At 43.9% G+C, this 16071-nt stretch overlaps 1 protein-coding gene across 3 annotated transcripts in view; it reads right to left on the bottom strand.

Annotated features, from left to right (window-relative positions):
* TTYH3 (tweety family member 3) overlaps positions 1 to 16071 on the bottom strand; it is a 78599-nt gene that overhangs the window by 22538 nt on the left and 39990 nt on the right. For all 3 annotated transcript variants that reach the window (XM_075767869.1, XM_075767870.1, XM_075767868.1), the window contains exons 2-7: positions 14573 to 14742; positions 7115 to 7226; positions 6274 to 6494; positions 5412 to 5507; positions 2773 to 2845; positions 2343 to 2418 (exon numbers count right to left, since the gene is read on the bottom strand). In XM_075767869.1, the coding sequence (XP_075623984.1) occupies positions 2343 to 2418; positions 2773 to 2845; positions 5412 to 5507; positions 6274 to 6494; positions 7115 to 7226; positions 14573 to 14742 (748 nt within the window). The remainder of the gene's footprint in view (positions 1 to 2342; positions 2419 to 2772; positions 2846 to 5411; positions 5508 to 6273; positions 6495 to 7114; positions 7227 to 14572; positions 14743 to 16071) is intronic.

Below are 16071 nucleotides of genomic sequence, written 5' to 3'. Positions count from 1 at the left end.
GGGCAGCTTCCTCCGAGAGAGGACAGCATTGATGTTGGCTCCCAGCTGCCTGCCCCGTCTCCTCAAGCTCATCACTCTCGTCGTATATATGGCTCAACTGACCACAAAGCAGCTGCTACAAGTTACAGCCAAGCATATTAAGGAATACCAACGCTTATTTCAGATTTTTAAAGATCTTTCTTGGGATTAAAGCGTCATGGAACAGTTCCACGCTGCAATCCTCATGTTGTGATTTTCCTTCCTGCTCAGGTGCACAGGACAGTCCTGACATTGGGGACCAAGAGCTATTTCTGTAGCTTTCTGATCATAAGCAGCAGTGAAAATCCACATGGGAAGGCAGAACATTCAATCAACTCCCAACCAGCTGCCTAGTGCGATGGCAGGCTCAGAAGTTAAGACTGATTTCCTTCTGGAAAAAAGGAAAAGGCGCTCATGAACACTCACCGGCTGCCTGACAGCAGGGATCTGACACACCAGCAACCCACGGAAGGGGCCACCCTTCCAACTCAAGCCTGTGACAACACCTGCTCTTCCTCCTCTTCAGCGTTTCGCTTGGACCCGTTCACTGTTATTTATGGAGCCTTCACAACTGTTATAGCTGGCAGTGCTGCCAGAACAGAGCCTGATTTCACCCGGGGGAGCTGACTGTCCCTGCTGGGGGAAGCAGGAGGAGGGACGGGAATGTCAGTCCTGCACTCACCGTTAGCCTCTCAATGAATGACACTGAATAACAAAAAACCGCAGGAGCCAAGCAGACAAGGACAACTGAAATGGAGAAGTAGCACAAAGGGGAGTTTCTTCAGTTTCCCAGGGTCAATCTAATTGTTACCAAGCATGCTCCAGAGCTGATTTGGGTTACCACATCATTACAGCTCACAGCTGGAATTAGCATCAGACATTTCCCCTTGGCCTCACTGACCCGTTTGTCTCCTTGAACAACTAGGAGACTAGCCTGGTACCTGAAGCCACATCTTCGCCACCTTCACAGCCACGAGAGGATTTTCATCTTGTGCGGTGCTAAACAGTCATTCTCTTCCCCTATGGCACTTCTTTGTTACAAAGAGAGCTGCCTGGCTCTATCCTCTTCTTCTGAGGAAATGAATAAAAAAGGCATTCCAAAAATAAGCTGCAGGATGGTAGTATTAACCTGTACATGCTCTTTTATACTACATTCTGCCTCCAGACATAAACATTTCTTATTGCTTCCAATCCATTCTCAGCCATAGCTACATACCTAATTTCCTACCAGTTGCACAGTAAGAGGCAGCATTTGGCTGAGCGCACGGCCATACGCTAGACCTTCTGTACACAAGGCAAAGATTCTCTGAATATTCTCTGAATTCTCCTGCCACTAAATAAGAACCAGAAAAGCCACAAGTGGCTCCTTTTGCAACTTAGTTTCATTCCTTATTTGTGTTTTATCATACACAGAACTATATAGAGGAACTACTGGAGGAGAGAAGGTGGGAGAAAAGTTAACTTTGTTATCTAAGCAGCTAACTCAGTCCTGAAAAATACTTTTCCTTTTTAGCACTTACAGTATCTCTGCTGGCAGACACCCAACCACTTTTTTGTTAAGCCACAGTTCTTAAAGCCACTTTTGCCCCTTCGAGGTCCAAACTGGAGGTGCCCCTCATTTCACCAACCACTTCAGTCTAAATTAGGAGCGACAAACCCCAAATCCAACAGTGCTTCAGCTGGATGCCACTGCGATGCAGGCATATTGCTTTAAATGGAACAGGATAAAAAAAGCAGTCAAAATATTAGATTTATAATGGAAAGGGAAATTCATACTTCTCTTTGTGGCTGTTTCCATTCATTTACCCTTTAAATTGGCTTTAAAGGATCTCCTACTTATAGCCACCATTAAGAGAAAAAATGATATATATTTGTTGATAACAGATATAAAAGTAAGTATTCCAGATTCAGGAATACAGACCCAAAAGCAAGTTTTAAAAATGAGAACTCAAACTGCACACTCCTATTGCCACAGTTCTGTCACTTAGAGAGGAGAACAAGATTCAAGAGTGCTACATTTAAAGCAAAATAATCCAGGGACTTCTGGTCCATCTTATCAGGTGTTTCCACCTAAGGGCCAAGACAGAAGAAAGGTTCTGAGGGCTCTTCTGACAAAGAAGAGTGTACATGTGTGCTTCTGAACAGGGTATAAATGCTTCTTTGGGAAGAAGATTGGTTTTCCACAGCTCCACACACGCCTGCTTTTCCCACTGTACGCAGGCTCCTCTGTTCCAAACGACGCCTTAAATTCTCAGCCATTGCCATGCTCCTATGCGACAGCTGGAGCCGCAGTACCCTGTGCAAAAGCCAGTCCCAGCACTTACCAGCGCTAAGCACTGTGTTCTCTTCAACCACTTTGGAGACGTAAGCATCAGGGTTAATACAGAAGTCACTGGAGCCCTGGATATAGATGCAAGACAAAAGGGAAAAGAAATATCAAAGAACACCGGTATAAAAGAGTGGTTGAGCCAGGTTAACATCAGGGAACGCTCTACTATAGGGGTGTTTCAGATGCTGAAGTCTCTCATCGTCATCCCCACTAGCACTGCTTTACACAACTGCAGCAGTGCAGGAGTAGTAGCTAGCACACCACACCACAGAGAAAGGAGGAGTTCTGTACTTTCCATAGATGCAAATTGCTAGGACAGCTACTTCGAACAAGATGCACTGTAGAACAGGCACAGCATAACATTAATGTCATGTCTGATAAACGTGCCGCAAGGGGTGAATGGGACTTGGATGAGAGCCACTTACCACAGCGATAGCCAACTCCAGACCCAAGGAGCCCCAGCTGACAATCAGAGCAAAGACCCCAAGCAAGCACACCCTGTGGGGAGACAGACAGATGGCAGATGTAGAAACTCTGATTTCAAGCAGATCCTTTCACAAGATGTATTATTTGGAGTTCAAAGCAATTACCAAACCCAAGAAATTATCAACCACTGCATCTTCAGATAAACCATCCCATTTCCCATGTCGTGGACAGCAGCGACCAGAGGTTTACATCCAGTTGTTGATTCTCATGTTACCTGGCCCTGGGGCTGCAGGGGAAGGAAGAAGATGGTGGAAGCAAAGTCTTGCCCTGCTTCTAGCAGGGAAGCCAAAGGCACAGAGACACCAGGGTGGCTGTAGGAAATGCAGATTGGCAGATGGATGACTACAGTCCCATCACTTCCTCTGTTCCCATTCTGGACTTTACTTTCTGAGTCCAAAAGGTACTCAAGGAAAAATGAGTACTCAAAAAAATCCCACAAAAACATACTGATCCAGAATTGGACAAATCCCTCCTGTTTCTAGGATAAACAAGGTTATCAGGCGTAAGCACTGCACAGCTACAGACGGTGGGAGGGAACACTCAGCCCCTATTAGGACACCTGGCTTTGGTTCCAAGCTACATGCATCTGGACAGCACCTAAGCATCCCTCATAGCCCCAGGAGAGACAGTCACCTGCAGGCAAACAGTTCAGAGCAACAGTTTAGGTGCTTACACTGCCATGCAAGTCCATCTCTGCACAGATTCAGAGTTTTGTTCCGACAGCTGGACCTCATTACAGAGAGAAATAGTGGGAAGCGTCTGCTATCAAGCAGCAAGGCAGAGGGATGACAGAGCAGTGGTCTCAGCGACGTTCAGCCAAGCACACACCAGTGGAAAAGGCTTTTGCCCTTCTCCAACCAGCCCATTAGCTCTTCACCTTTGCTGTCAGCATGAGTGCTAGAGATGTTTAGGCAAAAGTGCTCCTCAACTCCCTCAGGCATGGGGATGCAGACTAATAAGCAGTGCCATTTTATGTATCCCAGTCTTCAAAGTAAAGGGGCACTGGCTTGCCCTCTTCAGGGATGCTTTTACCTTCAGGCTTTGAAACACGAGTAGGGTCCCACCCACCCCCTGAAGAAAAGAAAACAAAAATCTGTTCCTAACCAAGATAGTCTTTATTCAAATCTAGTGCAAGCATCTCTGAGGAAGGGACATACATCTTTTCTGCTACATTTGTCTCACTGAAGACTAGAGCTTTTAAAAAAATAAATCTATGGGCCTACATTTAAAAAAAAATAAGATGCCTCAGTTTACCAGCTTATTTTAGTTCTGAATAATCCCCATTCTCTGAACAGATCTGTGGCTCATCTTGCAGAAGTCATGGAGCTTCACCAGACTGATCGCTGTGCAGCACTCTGGAATAAGATGGCTAAAGACTTTATTATGCTATTTCCAAATGGATGCAAAAATCATCAGCCATGGATCAGAAAGGTTCTGTGGTTTTACGATGGAAGGACAACACGGCTTGGTGCCTCCAGCTGAGCATGGTAATCAATTCAATAAGACACATTTTTGTTTTACTTTAAATGAAGATGACTAGGTCAGTATCTGATTGCTTGGCTAAAAGATCTAAAACTGGCATTTCACCATCTTGCTTGGCTGTGATACACTTGCTCCTTTATGCTATGTGCTCCCTTTGGGGAATGCCTTAGTGTGAACTTCTGGCTAACAGGGAATGAGATTCTAATTTAAACCCTGGGTTTACCATCTGTGCATACACTTGGACTTTTGTCTGTGTAACCTGCCAGGTATGAAGTCATCTGGCAAATAATAAATCTGAATATGCATTCCAATTATTAATGGCATCACCACGTACCAGGATAAACTCTTGGCCATGTCAGTTGTCAAACTGTCTCTGTGTTTATGATACCCATATCTTTGCCAAATATGCCAAGCTAAACCAAGCTACAAGATAGGGAGAGGAATATTTTTTCTTGTAATGGTGCACAAGCATGGCAACATTTGCAGTGCTTTTTAGAAACAGACACACATTAATATTGCAGTACCATGGCAACAAGACTCCTCCTCATAACTGTACAAACCATTGCTTGTTCTCAGTTTAGTATCTCTTCAGGTGTGACAGCCAAAGGTAAACAAAGAACAGATCGTGACACAAAAGGCATGCTACCAGGTTGTGTAGACACATGCAATGCTTATCAGCCATTAACAAATGCCTTCACAACTGTAGAGAATTAAAGGGAGATTTTTCAAGTCTGTACATTTAAGGGAGGATATTCACATCACTATCTCCGAGCAAACAGACTACCAGCGTCACCCAGCAGACGGCAGACTGCCCAGATGACTTCCTCGTCTTTGATGAGAAAGCAATGGCCACCAGTACCGCCGTGTTTTATAGCTGAAGAGCCTTCCTGTGAACATCTGTCATGTGTAGCCCTAATCCTACCCACAGAGCTACACTCTACAAAGTCTCTCTACATTAAGAGGCAAATTTAAGATGTTCAGTCTCAAGAGTCCTTGATGGCAACTGATAACAGTCTAGAGGTTTCAACTAGCATTTTAAACAGGCATTTGCATTCAGCTGGCCTTCCTTATGCACTGTGCCTGGGTCAGGACTTACCCCATAAGAATGGCCCTGGAGTTTCTAATAAGCCCAAAGAGCACCAGCAAACAGATCAGGACGTGGAAGAGGAGCAGGCCCAGGTATGCCAGCCACCTGCAGCAAACAAAAACATAGTCTGCAAAGGAAAACTGGTGTATAAAAGTCACAGATAAAAACGTAACCCTTAAGTAAAAGCCACAACTAACAATACATCTCCAGAGGGCTCTGGCCATTTGCTGGGTCTGGAGTGGAGGCAGGTAAAAGCATTTACACAACATGCCCAGCATACACAGTTGTTGAGAAATGAAAACGGCTAATCTTGTTCTAGCGTAAAGTTATAGGAAAATGGACATCACCGGGTGAAGAGGAGGCATTGCAGCTTCTTGAACTTCCTAGACATTTGTTGGAAAATGCTTCAGTTATTTATTTCATACACGTGAATAGCAGTTTTCTTTCATGGAAATCTTTTATTAAATATGTTTAATAAAAAGGAATGTTGTGTTAACTTATGGAACTAGTGCCGTTTTCTACTCTATTTAGTTAATGTGTCACACAACTACAATGCACGTATCAGTACACAACAGTAGCTCTGTCTGTGGCTGTTTTCTTCCCCAGTGTTAGAACACAAGCTGCAGATTTTGTACATTGAGAATGTTTTCCTTCAGATGGTAATAAACACAGTTAAGAAAAAAGTCATTGTCACGCATTTTGATTTAAATCAAATACAATTTTGCTGTAAGAAATGAATCAGCTGGGTGGGCCAATAGCACCTGCAGCAATATATATAGCCTTTGGCTCAGCCACCCAGAAAACACACATCACTGCTGCAAAACAAGCCAAAACAGATGCTAAAACCACTACACTACAGCATGTTACACACCTGTACCAGTCATAGAGGTCAATCTCAATTGCCAGCTCCTCCAGAGACACCTCTTCATTCTTCCAAAAGGGGATCTCAGTTGTTTGCCTCACCAAATCATCCAAAAGACCTTGCAGTTTCTGGATAACATGCAGGTAGTCTGTCTGCTTTGTGAACATCTCCTCCAGGATGAGCAAGTTTGGTTCCACTGTTTGGTTCAGGGCCACTGCGGTATCTAGTACCTATAGTATGGCAAAGAAAAAAATAAAAATAATTAAAGGACAGGAAATCAAGGAAGTAAAAGAGGATTCATCCTTGCTAGCAAGTTACGCACAGCTTCCAGATTACCAGTCCTGTCTTAAGAGGCCCAGACTGCTTACCCTTCAACAGCAACTTATAAGCATCTATGAATTAAATTGTTTGCAAGAGGTCCAATGATGCATCTCAGCTGAGCCTTTAACACATGTACACATTTTGCAGCCATCAGGGTTGCAGTACAATACCATGAAATTAGAGATAGCACAGGAACAACTGATTGTACTGAAATGATACATTTTACTAAGAGACTTGTCTGCTTTGGTCTGCCTCCTCTTCTAGCGTGTGGAAGAGAGCTGATCAGAAGCTGTTTTTAAACCTAGCAAAGAGAAGACTTCATTTAACAAGCTGTGTTTGCTTTGCTATTTTTAGAAGAGCTGAAGAAATCACCACTCCATTAATGAAAATTTTAGCACATCTCTAAGCCCAGAGACTAACAAAAAAGAGGGAGAGATACAGGCACAGCCATATTCAAGGGAAGAGATGCTGAGCAAGTTTGCTAGTTCCCATAGTCCCCATTTGCTAGCAAGTCTCCCATAGTGCTTACTCGGTCTTGGACACCTGCCACGGTGCGGTTTGCATGGCGTAGCGAGTACGTCAGCCGGTGAATGCCGTCACTGGTCTCTCCATTCCCATAGAAGCCAACGGCAATTCCAGCGCTGCAGAGAGAACAGGAAAGGGTAGAGTTAAAGCTAAAAGGCAAGCTATGTAATGCACAGCTTACCACTACAGTCCCCTTGGTAGTCACATCAGCACTCTCCACAGAAAGGGAAGCTGCACACCTCCCAAAGGGTAGCTGCGGTAGTCATGTTCCTCAACAACCACTAAAAAAAAACCCACCTGTAAACAGTTACCCTTGTTTTCCATGCAGGCACCAAGTCTCTGTATAGCATCCGTATGACAAACAGAGGAACACCATCCCTTCTCAATACGTATGTTTTGGTTATGACACAATAATGAAAATCTGTTTGAGACCTGTTGGACAGTTCAAATCTGGCCATAGGCAACCAGAAATCCACCCAGCCAAGCAGCTCTCCAGTGGCTCCTGCAAGAGCTACCATTGCTATGTCAGGAGACGTATGCCTTCTCTGGACATGAAATACAGATTGTTTTGTTACATTTTTTAGAAGCAAGACACAAAGAGCTTGCATCGACTACTTGGTAGTGGTGGTTCCTCTAGATTCATTATCCATGCCCTCTTCTCCACACTGTGAGATATCTACAAACATCATCTATCTTGATTTACCTTCCCATGAGAAGCATTTGTGTCGCACTGATACGGAGTACTGGGAAGGAAGGCTTAATAACTCACTGGGACAAAAGACTTATTTTTAAACCAAGCAAATTTCAAGCTTGCAGACAAAATTCAACTCAAGCTGCTTAGCAAATTACCACCTATCAGCTGATTTGCCATAACTGTCCACACATATCAGTCTGCCCCACTTATGAAGTAAACCATATTAGCTTAAGCCTCACTTAAAGGAGGAAGATCCTGTAAATGAGTTGCAAACAGGAGATTATCTCATGCAAGTCAGCGATACCTCTTCGATTAAGACATCACTGCAGGAACTCACAATTCCTCTTCCCAAGCCCATTTTTCCTCATAATAGAGGAGGAAAGAACTTGTGAATGGGTCACACAACTAAACTCAGGGCAAACAAACATTACGAAGATATAAATTTCCTATTCTCGTGTCATATTTAGCTTCAGAGCACCCAGGATCTTTTCTGGGAAGGTTCTCAAGACACCAAGGTTGTTTCTGTGGTAGTGGAAAGGAAGGTGGTGGTGGTTTTGATGTAAATCTAAAATTACTCTGGATGAAACATTTAGTTTCTTCACAACAACTTTGTGCCTGGGTTATAGCACTGCCCTCAGAGCTGGTGTGAAGGGGGAATAAAAGAGGAAGGAAACAAGCCAAACAACAGCTTTCAAACAAGTACGCTTAGTGCCTTTGTTTAACAGGAAGGGTCACTAAAGGATGGTAGGCATTCTTCATCACCACCTAGCTGGGAAATGAACCCAAGTAGGCAGGCCAGAGTGGGCTTTGTCTAGATAAGAGACCCTTGCACAGATTTGCTCTGGCACATACCATCAATCTGCAGTCCAAATGACTGTTTCTGCTCCTCTCCATGAGAGGACAGCATCTGTCCCTCCTTTCCTGGGCTCATCCACTTCAGAAAGAGTGAGCAGAACAATACAGTTCACCTGGTTGCATTTCTACTTTTTCTGCGTACATACAAGAAATGGAAGCAAAGATCACGCGCTGGAAGCGGATCCACTATGAAAATCTGTGTCAGCCTCATGCTTTTTCCAACAATTGAATCTCCATAAATTATAGAGAGCTTGGCCCATGAAAGCTTCAGCTGAAGTCTTCCAGGGACAGTAGGCAGCCTACATCACATAGAGAAAGAGAGGTAGAAGGTATGTAACTCTTAATATTTAGCGTTAATTCAAGAAATCAGCCTCTTCATGAACACCATTCCTCAAACACTTTCCTAATGCAAATGATGCTGATAATTAAAGAGATAGAAGCCCTCTGCATTCCTCCCTGGTTGCACCTATTATCCGAGCTTGATAACGCATGCCTAGGATGCATGAGGGTGGAGGGGATAAAAAGACAGACACATATCCTGCCCACCCCCCCCCCAAACCAGAGACATTACAGATCCAGAGCTATGCCCAGGATAAGGCAACTCAGCATCCCACTGCAGCAATTACAAACCTCTGGTTTGAATTTCCCCTTGTCTTATCACAGCAAACAAATTCAGACAGACCCTTTCACCCTCCTGAGCAGCAGAAAACTTTAACAGTTGTTTCTACTATAGACACTAAATAAATTCCAGAACATTCTTGACATTGAATATGCAGATCTGACCCCTTTAATTGGTGAATGATTTTTATTCAGCCTGTTACAGCTACTAGAAGCCTATTCTTTCAGCAAAGGCTTGGTAAGTGCCCAAAACCTGCTGCTTGGCTCTCAGTATTCCCAGCGCAGTAGCACTGTTTTGGTGGAAAAGACTCAGAAACAGCACTCTGAAGTAGCAGCAGTCATCTTATCCCTCAAGATGCAACACAGCTAGGTATATTAGCCAGACTGCTCAAAGGTACCATTTATGAAGTGCTAGCAACTACAGGCAAGCAACTTGCAACTTGTTACCCTATTCAAGGCAGAATCACCCCAGCAGCCATCCTCATAGGCTTCCTATCCAGCCTGCCATGAACCACAGCTCCAGCTGCCCTTAACCCTCTAGGCACAGTCACTACTCCTGAAAGAAAACACTAGAGTGACAGGAATTGGAATAAAAGCCATTTAATTCAAGTAACAAATTCCTCTACACATGCGTATCACACATTCACTGGAAACTACCAATAAAGCATTAATTATTCCATTACTGCCCAGCAAAAGCCAGCTCTGCATTCACACTCTGTGCTACCAAGAGCAACTTACACAGCCATTCCTTCTCCTAGGAGCAAGCTGTACAGTTTTGTGGCAGTTCCCCTTTCTACCATGCTAGAGAGGGAAGGAAACCACCCCTGAAGCCCAGAAGCCCAGGCTGGGGGCAGCTGCCCAGACCCACGCTGTGACTGAGGAGGGATCAGAGCTGAAGGGCAGGCAGCGGGGGAAGAGGAAAGAACCACTGCTTTTTAGTTTTCTGTTTGCATTTGGCTTCATCTAAATCCAACAGTTGTTTCAAATCCCTGCCTACACACACTGCTATAAGTTGCTATTGTCTAAAGCAGATTTAAGGATTTGGACTAGTTTTTAACTACCTTTTATTTGATTAAGGGGAAACAGAGGAGCTCCATCTATTTAAGCACATTCTTTTAAAATAAAAATAGATCAACTCATCTTAACCCAACACCGTAAGTCCTTGAGGTCAGGACAAATCACATGGCTTCTTGCACAAACCCCAGGAGGCTCAGCACCCTAAGATACAGCAGCTCCATCTCCCAGTACAGGATGACAAAATCATCACCCAATCGGGAATCGTGCATTTCTATCACGCAGCGTGGATACAGGAACAGCATTCCTGAATGACACAGCTTTTTTCCACCCTAGCACCCTCTGGAAGATACTCCAACGCATTTTCAACGCTTCTATAGGAAACTCATCTCCACTGCTGCTATTCTTGCTTCTGTCGCACTCCCCTCCCTAGCGCATACACACCCCTCTCCAACTGAATCCACACCATCCCATTCTCAGTTCTTCCTCCCAAACCTACCTGTGTCAGTCTCCTGTCGCTTCTTCCACTGCCCCCAAGCTCTCCTGTCTTCCTTCTCACTCATATTTTTGCATAAAAATCTTAAAAATCAATCTTTTAAGCTCTTACATTTAAAAAGTTGCTCCTGCTGTTCGACACTGCATTTAAAAAGCCAATTGGCTACTTAGTCATTTTGGTAAGTTTTAGGAAACCCACTTATGTTAAGTCAAAAAAACCACTGCACTCCTGAGATTAACACTATCTCACACCCACAGAAACACACTGGAGAGAGACAGCACACTGTAACAGCTCTTCAAAGAATTATAGGACATGAGATAGAAGAGCAGCATGCCATGACTTCTGTGTATTCCTACAGATACAAATGTATGATTTAAAGTACTGCAGGTTGTGTACATACACTTCAAAATCACTGTTCAGCAAGACCCAAGAAATTCAAGTCTAGGGCATACCTTTCTTCTTGTTTGTACGCAGGAGTCACGTGGGCTTAAGACATCCCTTGATAAAGAACCAGAAAAGAAAAGTCAAGTGTAATTCCAAATTAGCTTGCTATGTGACCTGCAAAAAACTTTTTCTGGATTACAGCAGGTACACGTGAACCGCAGAGCGTTAACCTGACAGAGAGCACATACGTGCCTTCTGGTGGAGAGATCCTCCCGTTGCAATACCTGCGAACGCACAGTGAAAACCCCTCTGGGTACCCAGTCACCAGCCTGAAGAGATGAACACTAGCCATTCACATCACATCCTTAGAAATGAATAATCTAACTACACCAAGTCATCTTTAATTACAGGAACTTCATAAGGAGAGCCCTTTTTAGACTTCATGTTCTCAGGAGGAATGTTAATTTGTCTGTCTAATTACCACCTTGCACTTTCGCACCAAGGGAAAGCGCTATTACTGGCACTTCAGAAAGCAAGTTTTCACCATCTATTTGTATGCATTTTTTTCAGGTACCTTCACCATGAAGCTTCCTACCCACCTTTGGAGCTGAATTCCCTTCTGGGAGAGTTAGGGTCACCTAACTGACGGATGAGATGATTTATAAGACCACTCCCCCTACACAGAAACCGATCAAAATTGGTGAGGACTAGACATGAACTAAGTATTCAAGGAATAGTCTACGCAAATCATTCCTGCAGCTTTGCAGCTAGAGCAACTGGGAAGACTCATTAGAGACATTTTGTTGGAGAGCTCCTGTTAACCAGTTATGCCTTCCTGCTGGCTGAGCATTCTCCATTTTGCTCAGCAGGAAATATCAAGTCATTAGGAAACAGTGATCCATAGTACACAGCAGGATTCACAGTATAAACAGCCCTCTGGGATTAAGTACTACCTAGATAAGCATCTACTAGGCATCATTAGACTTAACCAGAGTTAACTAGTTCTCAGCTAGGAAGACAATACTCCATGGTGCTTGGACAGACCAGCCCAGCTGCTGTTTGGAACCTCTCACTGCTTTACCATCCAAGCTACTTCTCTTCCCTTGGGTACGGTGGTGCAAACTGCCTCCCAGGTCAGCCTACTGCCAGGCAGGCAGCCAGAACAGCCTGATTGCCCATCACTCTGAAGCATAACAGCATCTGCCAGCCTGGCACTTCTGTTTTGGGTAAAGCACAGCTAGGATTGGATATATCCACTGGATATATCCTAATCTTTAACTGCTGGACTTCCTGCTAGCACAGATTAGACTCCTTGCTTGTCGGAAGTCGTATCTGCATTCCCAGCTAGATGGTGAGCAGAGAGTGCCAAGAGGCACTGGTTCGAGGGCACTGTCATGTCCAGCTGCTCTGAGAGGGGCAGAAAACCAACCCTGGCTTTGCGGAAGAGCGGCAGCACTGGACAGCACCTTCACTCACCACGGTTGGTCCCAACCTGCTATCACTGACTTCAGAGCAGAAATTTAAACCTTAATTAAAAAAAGTCAAGACAAACATTCATCCAAGATAACTGTAGATTCAGGCAGAATACTCATGCATTTAATACTTGCAAAACCAAATAGTACACCAAGGATGAGAACCAATGGCTCAACTTTTGAGGAAGCCTAAGCCTCCAGCTTGCGGAGGTAGACTAGGAGTTGCATCAAGTTTACCAAAATTTATATGCTGACCTTCCAACTTTAAATTGTCTCATACATGCTCTGGGAGATGTGCAGAATACCTCCTTCTCACCCTTTCTACAATAAAAACAAACACAACTACCACACTCTGCAGCAGCTGTCTTGGACACATATGCTGCATAACAATAGCTAACAAGAGCCTGTAGCAGCAGCAGCACAACTATAAATAGCATCAGCTAGAGCTTCTGTAAGAAAGGGTTAGGACCACAGCACTTTCAGTAGAGTGGAACGGATGCAGCTGAAGCTCTTGAGTTCACTGAAAAAGAAAGGTGAATGAGGCTGAGGTTTCTTCTTTGCAAGTTGTTCTCTGGTTTGCCTTTCCATTCCAGGCACCTATTTGCAGTCAGCAAAGCACACAAGAGGTCCCTGCAAAGACGGCAATATTGGCTAGGGCATCAGCTCTCCTCCTCAACACTGAGCCCCTGCCTCTAGAGATAAATCCACTCCCAGCCGCTAAACTCACAACATAATGTCTGCTCTGCAGTGTTTTTCCCAGCACTTCAGGGGTTTTCTATTCTCCTACTCCACAAATGCCTTAGTAGCACAATCTAGCCCTCAAACAGCTAAGCCTGGCCTTCAAGGAACGTGCTTGCCTCCAAAAAGACTGCATACCAGACTTACCACCTATCAGCAGGTTAACACAAGAAGTGAGCCATGAGACACTGCAAAATACAGAAGTCTCATTATTATCTCCTTTCTGAACAGGAGACTGCTCCCAGGCCTGCCAGCCCTGCGGGGACAGCTAAGACCACCTGGAGCCTTGGGGAAAAACAGCTGATGCTTGGAATTGGTAAGAAACACAGTGCTCAATCTCAGGGCACAGGTCCATGCTGCTCAGAGTACTTATTCTGCCCAAGTCAAAACAAACTAAGTCCAAGACTTCTTCCAGAAGTTTGCAAACACATTCCTGCTTTCAAATGCCCCATCATCATCTTTCTAGGAAATGGGATCCTCTTCTGTCTTGACCAAAATAACAAACAACCCACAAAACAAACAAAATGTAAATTCTCTCCTTTTAACAACTTCTGCAAGTGTTCTCCACTAATGACTTAGTTTTTCTTGGTTTTCAACAACCCTCTTTTCACCTCCCCTCCGAGAGCTTTCTATTGCTCTGTCATAACGTGAAATGCTGCTAACTCTAGCACCATTACTAGCAACCCTTGGAGATGGCACATTAGTACAGATAATGAAATGCAGCAGTGCCTTACACAGGCTGCAAAATCTGAACGTCCACCCCAGTCAAATACCAAGACTTCCAAACCCAAAAGAATCATCTGTGCCTCTTTCTTTCTAATCTACTTTACCACATAGTCATTCACTCTAAGAAATCTCCATCTAGACCTGATAATTATTTCAACCGTATCCACCTTATTTAAGTTATAAGCTCCCGAGGACACCACGTCCTTGACGTACCACTTGCGAAGTATCAAAGAGCAGGACATTTGCTATTCCTTTTCCCATTGCTCAAACCATTAGGCAGTTCAGCAAGTGGTAGAAAGGAAGAGAAAACATTACAGACATTTAAAACATTCATATACCAAGTGGAAAGAGGGTTTACTGCCAACATTCACTAACTACAGACACAGCATATCAAGTATGAAAATGCACACACAGGATACACCACTCCAAAAAACAGGGAAGATCCCTTTCTGGCATCAACCATACCTGCACACCAGGGTTGCGATGATGACACACCACGCCGTACAGCAGCAGTCAGCATTTAGATGTTCTTCACTCTTCCGATGGCGACAGCACAGCCAAAACGAGTAGAACAAGAGAAAGAGCAGGTCCAGAGCGAGGCAGGAAAGAGCGATGCCGCCCAACAGCAACAGGGCCTGCGGAAAACAGAGATGGATGTCACTTCTGGCCATGGCACAGCCATAGCAGGGGGTGTAATCAGCGCCCAGATGTTTAAGGGCTCTGCAATAAGACAGTGCTGAAGGGATACCTTGAAAACAAGTTGGTTTGTGATTTTTGTGTATTTTTAAAATATAAACAGGAAGTTTCTAGCCCCGCTTCCTGCTCTCTCTGCATCCCACTCAATGAAACCATGTTCTGTACCTAAGCAGTAAACAGCTGAGCCATTTTGTCTGTCCCAGTCTGCAAACAGCCTAAGTAAAGAGGGTTTCCTCTTTACTCCTGATCAGAGGTCAGCAGATTTAAAGGAGGAAAAAAAAGACTTCAGCTGGCTGCCTCTATCTGTACAGTTCTTTAATCTTCATGAATAAATATGCAGGCTTATTCATTAGAAATCTAAGGGCATGAGTGGGTTTGAAAGGGGGTGGAATTTGTTATACAGGCGTGAGATTGATTTTTTAAAAATTAATCCCCATGCAATGCTTCTGTTCAAGGCAGACCTAGAATAAATTCTAAACCCTTCCATATACCATCCATGTACATAGGTACAACAAATGTGGATGCTATAGACACACTGGCTTGGAGCTGTCACAAGCTGAGTTATTGCGTTATACCTATTTCTAGTCAGATGTTCCTGGGAGGAAAGAGAAAAAGTGTTTAACTCCATTCCAATTTCTTTTTATTCAGAAAATCCTGTCCAAAACTCAAAAATGCAAACCAATTTTGTTTTATATAATAAAAAAATATTTTAAAAATCCATTCTAACACCAAATCCAGCCCCACTTTCCCATGTGAATAAAGTATTTTACCTACAAGCTTTTTTGGATAAACCCTTGGTAGTGCTGACAAATACCAACTTAATAGAAATGACTTCAATATCTGGAAAGGGCCTAAGTCACCTACTGCTGCCCAAACATCGGGAAGGCAGATAAATCTGTATCAGCAAACTTAAAACAAAGGTTTGGGTGGGTTGTTTGGGTTTTTTTTAATCTTTATCTCTCTTCCTCCCCACACAGAAATTCCTTAAAGAACATTTATACGCTTCTTCCTGATTGAAACAATAACTTCCTCCTGGTCAAAAAAACAAAACAAAGAATGCTGCGATTAACATGAGATTCTGAACAAAACTGGTGACCGTTTCTAACGGGGTCTGGTAGTAACTTGCTCTTTGCAGGCTCTTCTTCCCTTTCTTTCCCCCCAGTCTGCTCCGTAGGTACTCCCAGCTCAGTTGTTATCCTGGCAAACTATACGAGCCACACAACATACTTTCCAGCCAAGCAAACGTCAGCGTGTACATACAGACCATA

Source organism: Balearica regulorum, chromosome 15, assembly GCF_011004875.1.
Source record: "Balearica regulorum gibbericeps isolate bBalReg1 chromosome 15, bBalReg1.pri, whole genome shotgun sequence".
NCBI classification, from domain to species: domain Eukaryota; kingdom Metazoa; phylum Chordata; class Aves; order Gruiformes; family Gruidae; genus Balearica; species Balearica regulorum.
This window is presented reverse-complemented; position numbering and strand designations above follow the sequence as displayed.